The sequence below is a fragment of the Equus quagga genome, chromosome 3 (assembly GCF_021613505.1).
Source record: "Equus quagga isolate Etosha38 chromosome 3, UCLA_HA_Equagga_1.0, whole genome shotgun sequence".
NCBI lineage: Eukaryota > Metazoa > Chordata > Mammalia > Perissodactyla > Equidae > Equus > Equus quagga.
The window spans coordinates 151,727,235-151,749,316 of NC_060269.1; the positions used below are offsets into that span (position 1 = coordinate 151,727,235).

General features: G+C 56.9%; 1 protein-coding gene across 29 annotated transcripts in view; it reads right to left on the bottom strand.

Annotated features, from left to right (window-relative positions):
- Nucleotides 1–22,082, bottom strand: part of ABLIM2 (actin binding LIM protein family member 2) — a 128,491-nt gene that overhangs the window by 12,424 nt on the left and 93,985 nt on the right. For 5 of the 29 annotated variants that reach the window (XM_046656249.1, XM_046656265.1, XM_046656260.1 and 2 more), the window contains 4 exons: nt 18,376–18,428; nt 17,333–17,471; nt 7,095–7,156; nt 642–696 (listed from right to left, as the gene is read on the bottom strand). In XM_046656249.1, coding sequence (XP_046512205.1) covers nt 642–696; nt 7,095–7,156; nt 17,333–17,471; nt 18,376–18,428 — 309 coding nt within the window. Of the gene's footprint in view, nt 1–641; nt 697–3,816; nt 4,529–7,094; nt 7,157–16,271; nt 16,473–16,516; nt 16,773–17,332; nt 17,475–18,375; nt 18,429–19,420; nt 19,541–22,082 lie in introns of those variants that run through there. The other 24 variants (XM_046656268.1, XM_046656264.1, XM_046656261.1 and 21 more) reach the window with 11 other exon arrangements.

The window sequence follows — 22,082 nt, forward strand, 5'->3', positions numbered from 1 at the left end:
CAAATGTCCCCACGTGCCATCGAGATGCCCACGAGAGCAAGGCTTCCCCGTCACCCTTGAGGTGACAGTGGATGAGCGAGCATTGCACCTGCCACGTGACCAGCGTCACTCCGTAACCCCGACCTCCCGACAGGTCACCCTCCGGGTTTGGAGCCCTGGGCAGCCGCACGGCCAGTCAGGGTGGAAGGCGAGATCGCAGCCAACTTCCTTCGGCTCTGACCCTGGGGGCTTTTCGCCCGTGACTCTGCTTCCTGTATTGTCACAAAGTTTAGCAGTGGGTGATAGGCTGGCCTCTGCCCTGGTGTGGGACGGTGATTCAAGCACAGAGCTCCCTCCCCATGTGGCCTGGAGTGATGAATAAGTCAGGACGGTTGGCTGCCCTCCAGGAGGGGACCGGAGGGAGCACCCGAGGTCAGAGGGAAGGGAGTGCATCAGGTAACGTCAGAAGGGAGGTAAACTGATCCTCGACTGGAAGAGGCGGGGAAATGAGCGCCCCCAAGCCCCCTCCACTCCGCGGTGCTTGGTGCTCGGAGCCCTCTGCCAGCCGGCCCCAGAGGAGGTGGTTCCAGAACGAGACTTGTGGAAACGTGTTAGCAACCCCTGCCCCAGCCAGAGACCCACAGGGGGTCCCCGCTTTGTACCTCGCGTGCCCCAGCTGGCATCCAGGTCTGCTCCACAAGGGGCCAGATTGGCATTCTGGAAAAGAAAGAGAGAGGGCGGCGGGAGGCAGGTTGCAGGGCAGCCCGGGGGAGGGAGGGCGGTGCCACCGTGCCTTGGGTGCCCGGCTCTGGAGGGGGTGTGCCCACCTCACACCTGGCAGGTTTGCTCACAGGCCTCCGGATGCCTTCCAGGCCACCACTGACCCTGCCTCTCCAGGCAACTCCTACCCGCCTTTAAAGTCGGCTCTCAGGTGCCTGGTCCCTCAGCTCTGCTGCTGGCATGGACCCCAGTGGGCGGTTCACTAGGTGGGGGCTCCAGCACAGTGCTGGGGCCATCCATGGGGGCCTCTGCTTCCCTCCAGACCCAGCCATCCCCAGGTGCTCGGGGGTCCCGCAGGACAGAGCCTGGAGTGTCGTGAGCACTCCACACAGAGTGGCTGTGACTGATGATGACACTCAGGAGGCAACCCTCCGAGGGACGTGGACCTGAGAGCCCCCCACCAGTCTCAGTGCCTCCCTCACCTGCCCACGGCACCATCAGCGAACTTTGCCATCTTAGCGCATCACGACCGTTAACGTCTGCGATTCTCTTTCCCTTCTGCCCAGCTGACAAAACCCCGCAAACCTCCCGAAGGGTCCTTGCCCCGGGAGGCGCGCACTGAGGCCCTCGGGGGTCGTGGATCCCTCCCCTGTCTACCTCCTGCCCCTGGTGTTGGTACCCTGAGTTGAGCTCTGTCTCGGCCGGACGTCCGCTGCCCACAGGGGACTGATGCCCTGCAAGCACAGTTCTCTTGGCGCCTGTATCCCCGGTACTTGGGACCGGGTCACACACAGACTCGCCGCTCTTGGCCGGCGCTTCCGAAACGGGGCGCAGGGATTAAATTTCAAGGGAGACAGTTGGGCAGTTCAAGGGAGGTGATATTCTTCACCGCTGGGTTTCAGCACTAGTTCATCGCAACAGGCGGTGAGTGAGGAGCTGGTCACGGGCCTAGAGAGCTAGGGGTCAGACAGACCCTAGAAAGCCCCGGGTCCAAAGTCCTGCATCCTAAATACGGGAAACTGAGGCCCCGAGAAGAGCCTGGACTAGGGTGGTGAGTGGGGTGAGCATGGAAGTGGAGGAAATTAAAAAAAAAATTATTTAAATTTTTGATATTTGGTTCATCATGGCGTTTTTGCATTCATTTGGATTTTTGAAAACACTGCATTCAAACATCGTTTCTCATGATTGCTGAGTCTTTGGTTAGAGCCTCACTCGCCTCCCTTAGTCCTGGCCCTGGGACCCTGAGCCAGGTGTCCTGGCGCCCGCCCGGGCTGCTCGGGGACCCTCCTCCACGGCACTGAGTGCTTCTCCTCGGGAACTGTCAGGAACGACCCTCTGAGGCGCTTTCTCAGGACACTGACAAGCACCCACTGCGCCGCCTGGCGGGGACCCTCCTCCCGCACACAGCAAGGCGGCAGGCACCCGCTCGCCTTCTCGGCCGGCCTGTCTGTGATGGGAAGAGAAACGCCGCCTCCCAGCGCCCGCCGCCCGGCGTCCGTCACAGGCCGTCAGAACGCCGGGCCCCACTGCTGCCTCGGACACGTGGAAACCCGCTTTCTAGCAGCAACACCAGCTCTCGCTCGTCTGCCAGGCTCTGAGCCAAGACGGAGGCTCCCGGGAGGGCGGGCGGGCATCTTCTGGGTGGAGACGGGAGCACCTGATCCATGCAGGGCAGGGAAAGGGCAGTCTGTCTACTCCTGGTCCTCTAAGTGCCACGTGGGGCTGCGATCTTCAAGACCCCTCTGGTGTAGGGGAGCCTTAAGTCCCTGCCTCAACGTGGAAGCTGGCAGGAGAGCTAAGGGGCCAGGGGAACCCCACAGAGGCAGCGCCAACACGCCTGTCTGATCCCCTGTGGTTCTCAGCAGAGGCACTAGAGAATTTAAAAGCAACAAACTGTTTACCTCTCCCATTTGTTTGGTGTTATTACGTGCCAGCTTCGCCACAGACATATTCACTAATCTTCACTGCAAACCCCAGGAGGTGGGCATGATCGCCATTTTATGGATGACCTCAGAAAGGTTAAGCAACCTGCCCAAGATGACACAGCTAATACTTGGAACTGTAAAAATCTTAACTCCTGCTTTTTACTTTCCAAAAATTTACACTGGGATTGATAATAGAGAGAATAAAATTGTGGCCATTCACCACGGGCCGTTGTTCTTTTCTTGCTAAGGCTCATGCTGGAATGTGCTGTTCACTCAGCGGCTGCTGAAGCGGAAGTATGAAGAGGGAAGGACCTGCTTTCATAATCATTACACCCGTCAGAGCCATGCTACAGAGCTCATGAGAAGATCGCACAAAATAATGTGGTCTGTCTTCTCAAGAACCTTAAGAGGTAAGGATAATTTTTTAAAGACTAGAAAATAGAGGTTCAGAAAATTTAAGTAACTTGCCCAAACACACAGCTGGTCAGTGGCAGAGCCGGGATGCGAACTCCAGGCTGTCTGATACGAATGCACGTGTCCTTTCCAGGATTATTGGTGGAAGATATCAGACTTGTAAAATTTGTTAGGTTTTCTTTGTAGTCACATGACTGTTCACCACTGTTCGCCATGAGCATTTCTGTAAACGCTTTATGGACATGTGAAACCCTGGTTCAAAAGATACGAATTGTTTTCGGATACCTATTAGACTGCTGTTTTCACTATTCAATTGCCCTTTATACTTTTATTTTTTTCTTCACTAGATCCCTATGGCTCATTTCAAAGTGCTTGCATTTTATCAAGGTCTCCGGCATTGCCATGGCGCGTGGTGCCTTTAAATTCACGAATGCTGTGCCCGCTTTATAACGCGTCCCCGTGGACTAGTGCTCTCTCTTCGCGCCGTAATTCTATTACTTCCCTTTAACCTTAAGCTTCCACCTTTGTGGAAGCACCTCATGCTTTCCTCCTATTTGTGATTTTGGTATCTCTTTCCCACCCTTTGACTTCTAATCCTTTAAAAAATAACTTTTGGGGGCTGGCCCCGTGGCCGAGTGGTTAAGTTCGCGCACTCCGCTGCAGGCGGCCCAGTGTTTCGTTGGTTCGAATCCTCGGCGCGGACATGGCACTGCTCATCAAACCACGCTGAGGCAGCATCCCACATGCCACAGCTAGAGGGACCCACAACGAAGAATATACAACTATGTACCAGAGGGGCTTTGGGGAGAAAAAGGAAAAAATAAAAATCTTTAAAAAAAAAAAAATAACTTTTGTGTTGATCTTGACACATGTTTTCCTTCTTCTCTTTCTTTTTCATAACCTAATCTGACAGTCTCCACCTTCCAGTAGGAGAACTCAGTCTGTTCATGTCTGGCATCAGGGTTCTTCCAAGGGGCCACCACAAGGATCTGTCAGCAGCCAGCGGTCCTTCTCTTACTAGCGGACCAGGTGGCACAGGGGGACACCTGTGCTGTGCCACCCACAGGAAAGGCTGCAGCAGGTGGCCGTTCGCCTACCCATCCCACGAGAGGTGAGAGCTCTACCACGTGTCAGGCTCTGGGGCGGGCTGTCAGCAGGACATTTTAACAAGCTTTGGGACACACGGTGCTGGCCCCGCATGACAGATCCCTTCCAGAGCGAGAGCCAGCAAAGCCTGTGCCTCCCCTGATAACTGCTTCCTCCTTCCATCGCAGTGAGGGCTACGCACAGTCCCGTCCGCCTCTGCGCCCCGCCTCTCAGGAAGCTCGGAGCTGAGCCTCGACGGTTCGTCTCACACAGTGTTCTTTTGCTCGTTTTGGATGGAATTTCCCCTACGACTTCCTCCTCTCCTCCTTGGTGACTTGTGTTAGTGGGTTTTTGGTCTCACTGCATCTGTGCTTTTACTTTAGGCCACCAAGGGCGAAGCCTTTCTGGAAGTAGAAACAAACCAAAGAACAACTTAGTGGGTGACCCGGGAGCACCGCAGGCCAGGGACAACAGTGGGTGGAGGTGCGCTCCCGGGGGACCTCCAGGGCGAAGGGGGACAGTCCAGGTGTCAGCACAGCTGCTCAGTAAAAGGCTGGTCGTTTGAAAGATCAATTATCTGGCCTTCCAGCTGAGAAAAGGGCATAAAATTGCATAAGAGTCTTAGGAAGAGGGAAAAAAAGACGGGAGAGAACGTTAGCAGGGAAGAAAGACTCCCAAAGCAAAGTCACCAGTAATTTCCACCAATCGGCCACACAAGCAAGGTGAAAAGCCGAAAATCTTCACGTGACGATGAATTCCGCCTAGGCTAAGTCCCCAAGCACATGCAGGACGCAGAGGATCCAAACAGTCTGCCCGCCGCCTGCAGGCCAGCAGGAGAAACTCTCCCCGAGGGTTTAGCTCTGAATTCTGTAAAGCTCCAGATTCTGCTCTCTGTTCTAGGAGAGGCGTGAAGACGGTGCCTCCGCGGAGTGTCTGCATCAGCTGCTCCCAAACTCTTTCAGGGGCTGGAGCGTCTGGAGGCCGTGGCCTCCTCTGCAGCTGTGGGGAGGCCTCAGCCCAGGCCATGCCAGCACGTGAACCACGAAGGGCCCCCCCCAAGAAGATGAGCGCCCCAGACACCACTGATGCAGGACTAGAAGCCAGAGAATTCTCCTCCCGTCCGCCACACACTGAGGAAAAAAGCCCAGGGTTTGGTTTGAGGGGTATAACCCCTTAGCATGTCCCAGTCCTTGGCCAATGCCCTCCTTGGGCCCCTGAGTCAGAGAACAGCTATTCCAGGTGAGCAGAGAACATTCTAGACAGTTTCCCCACTGCCCTCAGGACTGCCATCACCGAGCCTAAGGATTTAAACTTCCTGCGCTGTGGGAGTCCTGTGGACACTGGTGGAGCTTCCTCACGCTCCCGCCCCCCCGGCCCCGCCCCTGGCTTTCCATGGAAGACGTGGAGTGGAGCAAGAAGAAAATGCAGAGAAGCATGCTGCGTGCGCATTCCCCGACTGGCCCATTCCGGAACAAACGGGAGAGCGGTTAGTGGGGGGGCTCACTAGGGTCACACTGTGTGGAGGTGCCTGGGCTCAGGACAGACACAGCAGCAGGTCCTGCAGAGCCTGAGGGACAGAGAGAAAACCGAGTACGCCAGCGGCTTCTGGTGAGCGCGTCCTGCTCTTAGATGTGTCCCTGTGGCCTGGCCCTGGACGTGAGGCCTGCCCTGCCCTGCGGGAGGCTGTCCCCTGCATTACACACTTATTGCCAAGACCACTGCAGTGCAACAAACGGGGCCCCAACTCTTGAGGGCTGAACTGCCTCAGCTAATGGACAGACTTCCTCAGACCGGGAAGGGCTGCCAGGCGATGGTAGGTCCCCGGGGCTGTGTGTGCGTGTGTGTGTGCGTGTGTGCGTGTGTGTGCGTGTGTGTGTGTCTCTGGGGCCATCATGCCCACCCCACCTGAGAAGTCCTCACTGGAGACCTAGCGAAGCAGGGGGAAGAGGGGCAAAAACGGGCTTAGCCCTTCCAGGGGAACAAGCCGGTCACCAAACTATCTGGGCTCACATTCGGATGTCCCAAGATTCTGAAAACTCGGGAGAGGAAGGCAAACAGCCTTCAACTGGGAGCAGCCAGAGAAAGCCAACCACCGTGTAGGCTCCAGAATCATCATAGGTGCCAACGGCGCCATGAGTAGTGATAATGGTGACAGTAAACATCATAGGTGCTAATGACGCCATCAGTTGTGATAAGGGTGACAGTCATAATAATAGATACCAATAACACCATGAGTAGTGACGATGGTGACAGTAATCATCATAGGTGCTAATGACACCATCAGTGGGGATAATGGTGACAGTAATGATCACAGATGCCAATGACATCATCAGTGCTGATAATGGTGACAGTAATAATACACGCTAATGACATTATGGGTGGTGATGATGGTGACAGTAATCATCACAGGTGCCAACGACACTATCAGCAGGGATAGTGGTGACAGTAACAATCATAGGTGTCAATGATACCATCAATGGTGACAATGGTGACAGTAATCATTATAGATTCTAACGACACCATCAGTGGTGATAACAGTGACAGTAAGACTAGTGGAGGGCCAATGGCATTCCAGGAACGGAAGTGGACCCTTGGCTCACATTGCTCACGAAACACCACGATCCTCATTAGGCTCTGGGTGACAGAAGAAGGATGGTCAGGAGGGAGCTGAGACAGGGTCTGATTACTCTGGGTGGCCCCCCTCCCCGCCCCACACACTGAGATCCTTGGGGGCTGGGGGCCTGGCGTGGAGAGGAGGAAGTGACGTTGCCCAGTTCTGGTCTGGCCCTGGTCTGGAGAAGCAGCAGCACGGCCCTGGGGGGAGCAGGGAGGAGTAGCAGGCAGAGGCGGCGGGTGAGCGGGGTCCCCGGGCCCCTCCTCCTGGCTGCATGGTCAGGAAGCCGTGGGAACGCGCTCAGGCTCACGGCGATCGTTAGTACACCGCGTGCTGGGGAGTGGTCGAGTACCTACCCGGTGGTCCAAGCCATTCTTTCCATGTCCTGGGAGAGGGTCAGATTTGGAATAGGGGCATCCTGAAACAGACACAGCACAGCTCTGTCATGCACGGAGGCAGGCTCGGCCAGGCACGGGCGGGGCTCAGCCCAGGTCAGCGGGGCAGGCTAGTGACACACAGAGGGACCTGAAGATCACGCCCTGCCTCAGTCATGACCTACGTCCCCAGAGAGCTGACCAAGGAAGAAGTCAGGGAGGGGTGACGTCCCCATGCCCACCCATGACGCCTGAAATACCACGGAGCCCGACCCATGCCCCGGAGGGTGCCTGTGTTGTCTCACAGCCACAGGCCTTTGTGTCGTCTGTCACCCACGCCAGTCTCCTCACTAGACAGGCCAGGAGAGCTGGGGAGGGAGTCAGGGAGGGCCCCCCGTGCTGGGGTACGACTGTGCCATCCTGTGCCAGAGGCGCCAAATGGAGGCCACCACCAACCGAAGGTGGCCTGCAGACTATTTCATTAAAACAAATCTTGAGCTGTTTGCAATTGAGGGATTTCACTTTAAAATCCTAATTTCTAGCTTCTCTTGAAATAACAAAGGGCTGGTCTGAGCACTGGGCCCTGGCTTCCCCCTGGGAATCCCACCACCTGATCTGCCTGTGTCGCTCACAGCCCTGGCGGCCATGGGTGGGCCCAGGAGCCTGAGAGCTCCCGCTCCACCTCTTCAATGCCACGCTGGAGACAGCAAAGTGGAAGCTCTCTGCACCGCCCTCCTGGCTCAGAGGTGAGCGTGGGATGCATCCTGGAGGGGAGGACACGTGGCAGAGCCTGGACCATCCGGACGAGGTGGGGGCCTCCTGCTCCAGGGAAGCACCTTTAGGAGGCCTGTCCCGTCTTCCCATGGCCTGTGGGCTGGTAAAGAGCAGGGGCCACATCTTCTGCATCTGGAGGTCCCTGCCCCTAGCACCGGGCCAGCAGCTCAGGCAACAATGCATAGGGCCAAACGCCAGCACTCATTCCTGGGAGCCACCGGGCTGCCCGCGAGGGCTTGGGGGGTGGCAGGTCACGTCCCTAGGTGTTCACGAGGCCATGTGAGTATGCAGCACACAGGACCGAGGACCATGCCTCCAAAGGTGAGGTGGGGGCCATGCAGTGCACGTCCCACCCACCCACTCCAGGAAGGCCTCGCTTCTGAGCAACGATGCTAATCCGGGTGCCTTTTTCATCTCTGGGCTTCCTCATGAACTCAGTGAGGACAGAGAAGAAGTTCTGTGTCACCCTTGGACGCTGCCTCAGCTGGAGGACCTGCCTTGGGGACTTGTTTGGCCACAGGCGGCCCACGGGAAGGTTCCAGATGTGGGTCAGGAAGGGCCTTTTACAGCATCAGGATCAGAATTCTCCAACTTCTTTGAGCAGAGGAACCCTCTTGTCACGTGAAACTTATGTGAACTCTGATATAAAACAGATGAAGCGGAGCTGGGGCGACAGAAGCCAGGGAGAGGCTTGGGGCCAGACCTGCTGCTCCATCCCTCGTTCCTCCCAGTGTCCCAAGGCTCCTCCAAGAAAATGGCCTAGCCAATCTCCCCATTTCACAGATGGGGAATTGAGGCCCAGAGACACAGAGGGACCTGCCCAAGGTCACCCAGCCCCGGAATGTGAGACGAGGCCTCCTGACTTACGTGCACTCCTGGCCCCTGGGACTCACCTCCTTCTTGATTACACACAGTGCCAGGCACACCCGGGGATGTGAGGCTGCTGGGTTGAGGATCCGAGGGACCCTCCGCTGAGACACATAATGAGTTCCTTATCAGCCAGAGATGCTGGCGCAGTGGTTCTCAAGGTAGGGTCTCTGACTAGCAGCATTAGCCTCACCTGAGAAGTTGCTAGAAAGGCAAATTCTCAGGTCCTACCCCAGACCTCTTGCATTGGAATTCTGGGGCTGGGGTCCAGCCATCTGGGTTTTCATAAGCCTTCCCGGGCATTTTGATGCCCACTAAGGCTTGGGAACCACTGCCTCAGGGCCTCAGGAACAGCAACCTCTGTTCCTAACTGCTCTTAAGCCAGCAGTTCTCTGCCTGAACGCAGGGCGATCCCTGGACAGCGGTTCAAATCCTCCGTGCTCGGGCTGCCGGCTGCGGGCCTCATGGCTCAGCACGTCCTGTGATGCCTAGGGGTTTACTCTGGGCTTATCCTATTTGGGGTCCACTCAGTTTCTCGAACCTGTACGCTTATGTCTTTTGCCAAATTTGGTAAGTTTTCAGGCATTATTTCTTTGAATACTTTTTCAGACCCACTCTTTCCCTCTCTTTCTGGGACTCCAATAATACAAATATTGCCCCACGGGTCTCTGAGGCTCCATTCATTTTTTTTTCTATTTTCTCTCTGTCGTTCAGAACGGATAATTTCTGATGTTCCATCTTCCAGTTCATTGATTCTCTCCTCTGTCGTATTCTGCTATCCTGTGGTTGAACCCATCCAGTGAATTTTTAAATTTTGGCTATTTTACTTTTCAGTTCTATCATTTCCATTTGATTCCTTTTTACAGCTTGTATTTCTTCAGTGAGACTTTCTTTTTCAGTTGTTTTGAGAGTATTTGTAATTGTCTGTTGAAGCATTTTTGTGAGGACTGTCTTAAAAATCCTTCTCAGATAATTCCAACATCTGAATCTCTGTGGTCTTGGTATCTGTTGTCTTTTATCATGCAGATCGTTATCTTCACAGCTCTGGGTGTGAGCAGTAACTCTCTTGTCCCCTGGACACTGTGGATGCTGTTCCAGGAGACTCCGGAGCCTAGCCAAGTTTTCCACCTCAGCAGGCTGCCACCCTGTTTAGGGTTAGCACGTAGGGCCTGGCTTATTATGGGCGGTGGTTCCAATGACAATTGAGTTTTCAGAATGCTTGTGGACGTGCTCCTCCAGTCTGCTGAGTCCACCTGGTGTCGCTGGTACTGCCTGTGGGGTGAACTGTGCTTCCCTGGCTGCGCTGTGCCCCGAGGTGGGCTGGGAACACTGGCCGTGGACGGGGAGTGTGTCCCTGGGCCCCCTCTCCAGGCTGCCACGTGCCAGAGGGCCTCCTGCTCAACCCCTGCTGGTGTGGCCAAGGGAGGCAAACATCCACCGGTCACCTCGTGCCACCGCATGGGAGTTGGGAGACACGAGCTCCTCCAGTCCTGAGGTCCCTGGCCCGGCCCCCTTCTCTCCACCTTCAGAGCTCTGTGATTGTCTGCTGCACTGTCGGTGGGTTTTCTCAGTAGTACTTAGTGGGGCAGAGCAGGGAGAGAGGGGTCTCCACTCTCATCCCCTAGGCTGCTATCTAGACCCATTAAAATTGGTCTGTCTTGGGGCGGGACCAGCCATCCTTAGATTTTGGAGGTCCCAGCGATCCCATGTGCAGCCAGGGCTGAGAACTACTGGTGTAAAAAGTCCCTCCGCACATTCAGAGACTTTACTTGACCCCCACGAGCCTACGCATTACACACGAGCCCATTTTACAGGTGGTGAAGCTGAGGCGTAATGAGACTAAGTGACCCATAGGAGGTCCCATGGTTACTCACGATGCTGGAATAACAGCCCAGGACTTCTGGCTCTGGGAACCGGTCACCCCAACTGCTCCAGCAGCCCTGCCCTGCTGGGGGTTTGCAGGTGTGAGGGCCTCCTAGGGACCTGCCTGTCAGACGGTGGCAGATGGCCTTAAGAGTGCGTGGCTCTGTGTGTGCAGTGGAGAGAGACAAGGCACCCAGAAAGAAGGCAAGTGTGCTTGACCTGGATCAGGGTGGCAGCTGGATAAACACGACCTTGAGTCTCATTGGGCCCTAAGCGCTGGACACCCACCCAGTCCCCATGTCCAAGCTCAGCCTAATCAGACTCTGCTGCCACCTCCTCCTAGAAGACCACCTGTGGCAACCGTGTGCTCAGCATTATGCTGGGACTGCTCTTGGCCCTGAGCACGGTCTCCTTGGGTCCATACCTCTTCTAGGCTGGCTCGTCAGAGGTTAGAGTAACTGCTGGACACGCCAGGAGAGGGCCCTGCTGGGTGGGTGACTGTTCCAGACGCAGCCAGAGACATGTGGCTCATCACCACAGCATCCAGGGACACTCTGTGGACAGCCCCTCGGTAAGCTGGTCCCCTGGGCAGATCTTCTTAGGTTTCACCAGAACCATGAACGGTTTTGGGGTCACCGAGGCACGGATGATGTATAACTTTGCAGTATGTGGCCCTGCACAGGTTTGGGTCCCCTCTCTGAGGCTTCAGTGTCCCCATCTGAGGAAGGAGGGGGCTGGGACCCCATCAGCCCCGAATCACTTTGAACAGGAGGCCCCTTGGACGGTCTGAGCTTCAGGCTTCGGAAGGAACGAGAGAGGTCTGCTGAGGGCTCACGGTGCCCAGGCTTGTGGACTTGACCGTGCTCTGCTGTGACAGCCCCCAGGGCTCGGGCCATAGGATGACAGGATGCTCACGGTGAGCCCCGAAGCCCAGATGCTTCCTGCCAGTGGCTCATCCCCATTTTTACAGATGACGCCATTTCAAACTCAGAGGTTGGCTCTGCTGCCCCAGGTCACACAGTGAGACACACTGGGATTCAGCCCTGGGTGGACCAGGACCCAGACCTAGCACTCTCTGCCAACCCCTCACGCGATCTTGTGCACACCGTCACTGCCTTGTGTTAGCCACGGCCTGCTTCATCTCCCCCCTCAACCAGGCGGAACGAGGGGTCCCACGAAGGAGGGGAGGCTCTGCCCCGACAAGCCCTGGACACCCCCCACCCCGACGAGCATGCAGTGAGTAGCTACTACAAGCACGCAGGGGACACACGGGGGTCCCCCTGGGCTCTGCTCCCCAGGAGCTCGTCGCCTGCAGGGGAGGAAGCACGCAGAGGGCTGCAGGTAAAGTGCTCCGGCTGGGGCTGCGGGAGGGGAGGCAGAGCTTCAGCTGGGTGGGGCCGTCCCGAGACCCCAAGGCAGAGTTGGAGGGGGACAGAGGAGGCCCTGAGAGATGTGACCTGAGACGTTGGCTCTGCATCGTGAACGCCTGAGGGAGGTGGGCACGGCCTGTGGCTTGTGCCCCCTGCCCCACAAATCAGAGGCCACACCCTGTCCAGGGCCTGGGCTTGCAGGCAAGGCTGCCAGGCACACGGGCACAGGGATTTTTGCTAAAAGTAGAGTTCCCCAGCCAACCCCCAGTGAATAGCAGTGGGCTCTGCGCAGGGGTGCCCCCCTCTTGTATTTGGGGGTGGTCTCTACCAGTGAGGGGCCAACAATGGATTCTCCTGGGCCAAGGATCTTCTCCCTGACATCTGGAGGTCCCACTGCTCTCCCTGGGGCGGGATATGAGCAGGGGGCAGAGGGCACGCTGTCCTTCCAGCTGGAGGCCAAGTCCTCGCAGAAAGGCCCATTGGCCATCCCCTCCCCAGCAGTGTCTGCACCAGGCGAGCACCCAGCCACCTGCTGGATGCCACAGTGGTCAGAGCCGAGCCCTCCAGCTCCTTCAGGCCTCTCCCTCCCTGCCCCACCTCCTCGCATCCTCTCAGTCCAGCCCGCGACTGGCCAGTCCCTCTCACCACCCCGCTGGCTCCCTGCTTCTCAGCGGCCACCCTGCTTCTTGCCTCCAAACCTTTGTATGTGCTGTTTGTGCTGCTCAGAACGCCCTTCCCCAGCACAACCCCAAGGACGCTCCTAGAAGGCACACTCCCCAGGATATGTCCCACAGGACACAGCCCCCCAGGATGCCCTCCCATGATCCGGATGATGGCAATCGCCTCCTACTGCCTCTCCTTCAAGTCTGGCTCAGACGTCGTCTTCCTTCCCTGACCGCCCCCAGCACCTCCTGGCCTCCTTCCCTGCACGGCACCAATACAGCGTGCTTTTTAACTGCTTTGTGTGTTCCCACCCACTAGAATGTCAGCCCCTTGGGGCAGGGATGTTGTCTGTTTTGGGCTCTGCTCTACCCCCCCGCACCTGGGAGATGCTGGCACAGGGAAGGCGCTCACAAAGTGTTAGCTGAAGGCTGGGCAGGTCACACCCTCTCTCTGGGCCTTGTCTCATCTGTCATGACATGAGGAAATGGCACTGATGCTCTTCCAGCGTGATGTCTGCAGATTCTACCCCGGGGTCCTCAGGTCACAACACCCACACTAGGCGTGTTGCCCACCCTGCCGGATATTCTCATGAGACTGGCAGAAAGCACATCGGGCGCCTGTTTTGTTCAACTATGCACTAAGAGACGTGAGAACGGCTTTTTCTCAGCCCAAAACTCCAGAGGAATAAATAACAGGGGACAGGAGACAGTCTGTTTGTGACCAAGCCTCACACCACTTGCCTCCTGCCGGCAGGGAAAGGAAAATGGAACCCTCACTCCAGGGGGCACTGGGAGGGACGCAGGGAGGCAATCTCTGGGCAGGGGTGCGTGACGGGCAAAGACAGGGATGTCCCATCCAACACGGGGCTCCACAGAGAGGGGCACGTGGAGGGTGACACAAGATGCCAAAGCCACAGGCAGGGTCGGGGACGCGCTGGGACCCCCGTCTGTGCTGCCTGGGTCTCTAAGTCCGAGCTCTTCTCACCCCCATCTCCAAGCTCCCTCCTCCCACGTCCCACGGGCTGCGATTTCAGGAAGGGGCCTGCTCCCCTCAGAAGTGCACGGTCCTTCCTAGGGGTCACTGTCCCCTGGTGGGGCCTCCAGCCAGCCAGGGGGTTTGTCTTACGCTGACACACCTCTGACCACCCAGCAGGGCACCTCAAAAGAGAGGATAGGACCTGAAGGGTTAAAAAGGTGGGACCCAGAGGAGCAGCAGGCCCGGCCTCAGGGTCCAGGAAGGGGAGGGGGCCCACACCGCCTCGTGTCCTTCTGGGGGCATGGAGCCTCATCCTATAAGGCTCAAGACCCTCTTCTGACAAAAAATCAACACCATCCCTTTCCTGTGCAGAAATCAGGTTCATCGATAATATAACCTTCTGCATGCACAGTCCAGATAATGCCCTCTGTGCAGAATAGTGGGGAGTAACAGCAGTCCATCACACAGTACGTATTTCAATATGAGGCCCCCTTTGGAGGGGGTGGCAGTGCTAGCTGGGAGCCACTGCCGTAGAGGAGAGGGATGTCACACTGGTTTGCCACTGCTGCTCGGTCGTCGACCTCTCTGCTGGGGAACGGGGATAGGGCCATATTCACCACTGCCTCTCCGCTGCCTTGCACCATGTCCAGCACATAGTAGGTGCTCAATAAATGTTTGGTGGCGGGACGGATGGGTGACCGAGTGATGAATCCAGCCCCAGGTGAGATGTGCTGATGGTGTCATGAGTGGGATGAGGTTGTGACCCGCCCCCGCAACCTCTCGGAGGACCCCACGCTGGCAATGGTGGGACGCACATGCGCTTGCTCCCATCGGCGTCCCTGCCTCTCTCGGCTCCCGCATGTTTCTCCAGAGCAGGGGCTGCTCTTGTCTTCGCAGTCTCCCCCTCGGCGCCCCGCACAGCGTCTGGCACAGAGTGGTTGCTCAATAAAGACCCGTTGAATTTAACGCATCTCAATTCAACAAACATTTATTGAGCGCCCACTGTGTTGAGCGTCACAATCCTACCTTCCTCGGGCGCGCTACAGCCGGACGTCCCATGGATGCAGGCGGGCGTGCCTTGCTACGGGCAAACGCTTCGTCCAATAACGGTTGTTTGCAAATGGAACTGGTGTGAAAGGACTCACACTTGGGGGCCACTTGGTGAGGTTCAAAGGAACCCCAAGAAGAGGGTGGGAACATTCCGTTTATGAGTGCTGCCCACCCCCCCAAACTGTCCAAGAGGCTGGCAGACAGCAAGGCATGCCAGGTCTAGGCATCGCCAGCAGCCTGGTCCCTCGCTGCTATTTCCATGCATGTCGGGAAGCAAGGCAATGTCATCAGGACAGAAACAAAGGCACAGTGGCAATGGTTAGACACAGTGGGTTTCCCAGCACAGGAATCGATGTCAGATCACCAGTAGAAAGCGAAGGCATGACAGAATCGTTATTATGGTCATCGTAAGCAAGCATCCGTAATAGGGAGGGCCACGCACACGTTGTTTGCACCTGGGGGGAATCTCCCAGGTTAGAACATGAACTCCAGCACAGGCATCGGATTTCCGCAGGCCAGCTGCGGCCTGGGTGCGAGGCGGCCGCATTCCCCTCTGCGTTGTGGGTGCAGCTGGTGATGGGAAGGCAACAGAGAGGGGTGGAGCTGACAAACAAGCCCTGGCAGCTGTGTGGTCAGTTGATCAAAACAGCTGGCACAGCCTGCAGGCCTCGCAGGGTCTCCCACCTGTGCCACACCTGGGAGGACCCCAGGACACCTCCTTCGGGCATGTGCAGATGAGGAGGCGGGGCACACAGGTGAAGGCAGCATGCTCAGGCGGGTCAGTGGCACAGTGAGGTCCCCACGGGGCTGCCAGCCTCCTGCCCGGGTTTCCCCCCAACAAGTGCCCCATCTTCCCTCAGCCCTGAGCCACAGGCAGGCCGTGAACACAAGTGGGCATCCCTGGGGCAGCTGCTGGCCTCCCCTGAGGGTCCAGGGGAGGGGATGGGCCTGGCAGCAGCCTTGCAGAGGAAAGCCCGCCCACCATCCAGCAGGGAGGGACTGAAAGCAGGAAAAGACCACCCTGAGACCCCCAGTGCTGTTCCCGAGAGCTCTTGGGCTTCGGGGCTGCTGCCTTGCTGCCCCCAAGGCGCGGGAGGGCTGCTGGGGTGCTATTGAGCTGTGCGGCAGGAGTTTATCACCTTCCAAACACAACTGCCCTTAGAAAAACGGGACCACAAAGCAGCGAGGCCCACAGTCCAGACAAGGGGCCAGGGTCCACGTGCAAGTCCTTCCTGTGCTTCGGGGGCCAGTGGGCACCTGGGAGCAGATGGGCTGGAGGACCAGCGGCCACTGCCCCATCAGGAGTCTGCCCACGGCCCCGGGACCAGCCCTGTACCCTCGCCTTGCCTGTGGCGGGGTGGGCAGCCTGCCACATCCCTTCCAGATCTGCTCCAGGAGGAGTCTGCCACCATCTTAGACGAGTCCCTCTGGGGGAGTTTTTTGGTGTGGCCTCCCATGGTGACATCAGCCCTGTGCGCCAGCACAGAGATCCTGACGTTTAGACAGCTGCCCCCAGGCGGGCAGGGGGTGGGGTACAGACACCTGCTTACAAAGATCATACACAAAACAATACACCTTTCTTCGTTTAGAGTTATTCTTTAACAAATGACAATTTCCAATTCTTCGCTCTTTCCTCTCACAACAGAATGCTTTCCCCTTCCATCTGTGAGACAGTTTACAGTTTAGAGTCATGAGGGTGGTGATGACGATGATAACAGTGTGTTGGCTGAGCATCTACTATGGGCCAGGCAGGGTACTGGCTGTGTACACGTGTCACCTCCTCCGGGTCTCTCACGACCTGGCCAGGCAGACAGGCGAACTGAGACCCGGCAACGGGTGTAACTGGACCCCCGCTCACTCGGCCAGTCAGGGGCGAGCCCGGATCTGCACTTGGGTTTGTCTCACAGTAAAGCCAGCCTCTCTCCTCTGCTTCCTCACGCCCTCATCCACCCCCTCTTGGCCTCTGCTTCCAAACTCAGCCTCAAGCTTGCCCAGGGAAAACCAGCCTGAGCCCGCTGGGACCCAGCAACTGCGTCGGGGGCCTGCGGAGTCCATCAGAACGCGGCTTGCCCCTGTTTTCTCCTGCGATTTACAGCCTCTGGGAACGAAGAAGCTAATCTGGAGTTTTGCCCTACAACTGAAGGTCCCTCCTAATTCAGGCGCCACGACCCCCAGGGTCAGACAGATGTCACTTCGTCTCTTGGACTCCCCAAGGAGGTCCAGTCCCAGCTCTGGGTCCCTTGCTCAAGACGAGCACAGGAGATGGGACAATGCCGTCATGGCTCCGAGTCTGGACTCGCCCGCCTGGACCATGCTCACGTCTGCTCTGGAGGGAGATGGGCCCTCCCCCGCCAGCCTGGCAGCCCAGGAAGCCCTTTTTCCAAGAACCCAGGAGCCAGAATTGGGTTTGTGCCCTCTTGCCAGCTCCGGAGTGTCCTGGAGACACACTGGCGCGGCCCGCATGCAGCACACTAGCTAAGGAGCGTGTGTCCAAGGGAAAGGAGCCAACGGCCCCAGGGGCCTCCCTCCTACCTGGTGTGCTCTTCTGCTTTGTAACAAGCAAGGCTTAGGCCTGGGGGGTTGGCTTCAAGTGGTGGGCCCCTGTGCTGCCAGGCCTCTGGCCACACTGACAGCTCTGCGCTCAAAAGAACCACTCACGTGAGTAAAAGCTGTCGCCTTGCACGGTTTGGAGGGCGTCTCTGTCCGTCCCGCTGCTGTGGGACAAGGACTGGCTGTCCAGGTCTGGAGAGGTAGTCCTCGTGTCTGCATCCCCCTTGAGAATCAGCCAGCTGGTCTTCTGCTGAGGGAAAGAAACGTCACATGAATTTCAAGGTCATTCTGCGAGGGTGGAAACATCTCATCAGAACCTTCCAGCAGGTTCCTTAATTCTAAGCTACAAGCTGAACCCACCACGAGACACTTTAATACGTGAAAAATCCAGCTTTCAAGAAAAATCTCACCATTTAGTGTGAGCTGTCGAGACGCTCTACAGGCACGTAAAGCATTGGGGGAAACGGCATTGCCCCATTTTATAGATGAGGAAACTGAAGCTCAGGGAGGTCAGGGCCCCAAATGGCTTCACACGGGGAGAGCCAGGTGACCCAGCCTTGGGGTCTTTCCACACACACCCACCTTCCTTAAAGACAAGCGAAGCGGGGCTTAGCTCTCCAGCCGGGGCAGGAAACTCACCTGTGGGCCGAACCCTGCCCACAGCCTGCTTTTGCAATTAAAGTGTCGTTGGGACCCAGCTGTGCCCTTTCCCTGTGTCTCGACTCTGGCTGCTTTTAGAGCGGAGTAGCTGCCCCAGAAACGGTATGGCCCCCAAAGCCGACGATATTTACTCTCTGGCCCTTTACAGAAAGTGGGTGCTGCGCCTGTTCCAGAATGTTCGTCCCAGACGCCCCGAGAACGCACTGTGATTTACTTCCCTTTCGTTTCAGACACGGCCTCAGCTACAGAACCACAGCCAAGGTGCACGGGCACATCGCGAGGCCTTGGGCAGCTGATGTGCTAGTCCTGAGTGTAAGAAGGAGGCTGCTGGAACCAGCTCATAAATTCAGTTCCTGCTCCATGTGGCCCCGCTGGGCCCCTAAGGAGTAGAACCTAACAGGAGGAGCCTGAGTTTCAAACTGGAGAAGCCCCCACAAACCAGCTGTCTTTCCGACCGAGGCTGTTCTGATCCAGATTGCCCCCTGCATTACCTTCCTGTTGTCCTGGTCGAAACTCCCATCCTCGCCATCCGACCTCCTTGCAGCTGGAAGGGAAAAGTCAACTTGTCAAGGTCACACACCAGTTATTCTGGGTTTTAACGTCACAGTTCTCACTTTACAGTTATGCTCAAAAATGGAAAATCATCAAAGACAAGGTCACCAGGAGAGTGCCTTTTAAGGGCTGAGGCACGAGACCAGCTGGAGGAAGCTGCCTGGGGGGTGGCTGTGTGCCTTTGCACGTGATAGTGCTTGGAATCAAGAGCAGGGGTGTGAAGGGAGGCCTAATTCAAATTCCGGCCAAGCCCCCACCCAGAGAGATGGAGTCACGTGTTTAGATGCAGCCACCGGCATTTTGAAGAACGCACTTTCTACCTCCCGAGTTTAACTCTAAAGCAAGAGAAGGTCTCAGTCATCCGGCCCCTGCCGTGTCAGACTCAGCCAGGTGCTTCTGAACATCACCGCTTATCCCCACACACCCATTTCACAGATCAGGAGACTGAGGCTCAGAGAGATGCTGTGCCTCGCTCAAGATTAGGATTAACTGGTGGCAGAGGCTGACACCTGAACCCAGGTGCTCTGGCTCCACAGTCCTTCCCTGTCTGGCCCACCTCACGGCCTGCCACAGCAGAACACAAACCGTGGGTGAGCCACACCATCGGAGAAGGTCCCTGAAGAACAGTAAAGAGGGTGCAACACACAACCAGCGAGGAACTCACTGCGATAGAACAAAAACTCATCCACCGAGAATACCACCAGGAGCTGAGCAAGGAGGCGTCTCTCTTCTCCATGTTTTTTTTGGGGGGGGGTGTCACCCAGCCGGGCTGACATTATCCCCAAGCAAATATGATCCGACAAATCACACAAGGGCATACCGACACCTCTCAGCCCCGGTCCAGTACGTAAACACCCATCCCGGGCATCCTGTGCTAATACACTGACCCCGTGCATGGAAAAATTAAAGGAAGACCCCCAGTGTCCTTCCCACTGGCCACGGAGACTGAGGCCGTAGTAAGGACATGCCGACGTGGCTCCTTACCTGCAGCCTGCGGAGGGCTCGGACCGGCTAGCCTTTTGGAGTACCCTGCCTCGTGCGCCACCAAGGACAAGACTGACATCAGGCCCGTGAGCTTGGAAATTGGGGATCGGCTTACGAGACCTTGACAAGATAAGGCCACAGTCGAAGACCATTCGGGTACACCGACATTTCGTCACTCCCGATGGCTACCTGCTTCTCCTCCTTCCAGGAGAGATGGTGATTTTCAATGTGAAAATAAAAGCCCCGCTCTCCGCACTCACAGAGGCAGGTTAATGACGAGCCTGCATGAGGAGCGCAGCGATGGAGGGAGGCGGGGTGGGGAGGCAGGCAGCTCAGGGTGGACGCATGCCCACCAGCATGCGCTCTCCTGTTGCCCAGACAACGGCTGTTGCGGGCAGCGGAGCCCTGGAGTATCAGCCATACATCAGCTGTGACTCCTGGTGGCCGCCTCGCCAGCTCCAGGGTCACTCAGGCCAGCAGCGACTTGGAGCTCTAAGAGCAGCGCCATTGTCCAGCCCAGAGCAGGCCTCCAAACTGGGCCTGCTGGTGAGGGTGAGGGAGCCACATCCCTGAACCCTTGGGGGCCCCCTAACGGAGCCGCACTGGGGATACTTCGCAAGAGCAAAGACAACCAAGTGGCTCTAACCACAGGCTTTATGGGGTGTGAGATCCCAGCCCTTGGGGTTCAGGCCACGGGGACCAGAGGCCGCTCTGGGTTTGATGACGTCCCACAGCCAAGGACGGCAGGCCGGGGCAGACACACTACGGCTACAGAGCTATCTCAGGGCTCAGAAAACCGCCCCGCCGTCTGACGACGGGAGATTCCGCCAAGAGTGAGCAGGTTGCCTCCTCAGACGCTGCCGGCCCCGCTGGGTGTGCACAGCTCCGCCAGCGTCAGACCAAGGGCCTCGCAGAGCCCAAGTCTGCCAGCCCGCAAGACACACGGCAGATTCTCCTGAGAAACGGGAGCCCGGGGAGGAAGGCACGGGACCACGGCACTTCGTATTATCTGCAGCCCGCTTCCTTAACAGCTCTGAGCCTCAGTTTCCCGATCTGTAAAATGGGCAAGTGATGGCCACTCCTCCAAGTTGTGAGGATCACATGAGATAACACGTGGATGGCGTAATGGAATGGGGAGCTCAGCTCTGGGTTTGAAACATTAGCAACAAAAGGCTAACTTTGAGGCTAATTTGTAACATGCTGTTTCAGAGTGTCGGGAAAACACAGATCAACTCGGGACAACCGGAGAAACTGAGGTTAGCGTGTCTTTCCTATCCTACAAGGCAGCTCCTTCTGAGCTCGGGAATGTATTGGCCACGAGGACCCCTCGGGAAGGGCTGAGGTCCTCCTCCCTGTGTCTCTCAGGGAAACACTGTTGGAAGCATCTCAGTGGAAGTAGGAGTCTCTCGTTTTCTTTCTAGACACAGAACCAGCTTGCCTTCCCTCCCTCCCACACCCCACCTTACAATTCATTCATATCTGGGCATACGAGTCTGCATGTACACATCCCTTTACCCATTTATCCACTTCCATCCACTTATTCACCCACCCCTTTAACTACCCATCCGTCTGCTCACTCCTTTAACTCTCCATCCATCCATCCACCCACCCACCTACCCGTCTATCCGTCTGCTCATCCATCCACTTATCTTGCTATTCCTCCATCCAGCTATGCGCTTATCCACTTACCCACCCACCCTTCCTCTCTCCCTCTGTCCATTCACGCGTCCACTCAGCCATGCACCTTTATCCATCTATCTCTGCCTCATCTGCCCTCCATTCTCCACTGAGCCTTCCCACCTCTCCCGCCTCCCTTCCCTGGGTGCCCAGTGTGCACGCATGCTGGACGCGGGATGCAGAAATGACTCCCGTGCGCCCCCGTCTTTCAGAAGCTCCGGACAGTTCCCACAGGGGGTTGGGGGCCCTCTCTCCTGTATCCTCCACACTTGCCTACTACCCCTCAGAAGCCCCATTTTTCTTATTCTTCTCAGGAGAAGGCCTGCAATGGACTGAATGTTTGTGTCACCACAAATTCAGATGCTGAAACCCCGACTCCCAAGGTGACGGTGTCAGGAGATGCAGCCTCTGGGAGGTGATGAGGCCATGCACGTGGACCCCCGTGATGGGCTCAGTGCCCTCGTAAAGGGGGCCTCAGAGAGCTCTCTCCCCACCGTGAGGACACAGGAGGACAGCCGCCTGCACCCAGCAGGGAGCTCTCAGCAGAGCCCACCGTGCTGAGACCTGATCTCAGACTAACAGCCTCCAGAGCCGAGAGCAACACGCCTGTTGTGTAGAAGCCGCCCGTCAGTGCCATCTTGCCACAGCAGCCCGAGCAGACGAAGGGAACCGTCTCGACAGTTCAGATCCTATTGGAATTACACGGGGGGGGGGGTGAGTGTGTATGTGTGTGCAAGAGTGTGTATGTGTGTAAGTGAGCTTAAGTGTGTGAGTGTAAGCGTGTGTGTATGTCTGTATGAGTGTGTATGTGTGTGGCCATCAGTGTGTGAGAGAGTGTGAGAGTATAAGAGCGTGAGTGTGAGACTGAGTGTGTATGTGAGAGTGAATGTGTGTGTGAGCGTGAGAGACTGTGAGTGTGTGTGAGCAAATGTGTGTGTGAGTGTGAGACTGTGTGAGTGTGTGCGTGAGAGTGAATGTGTGTGTG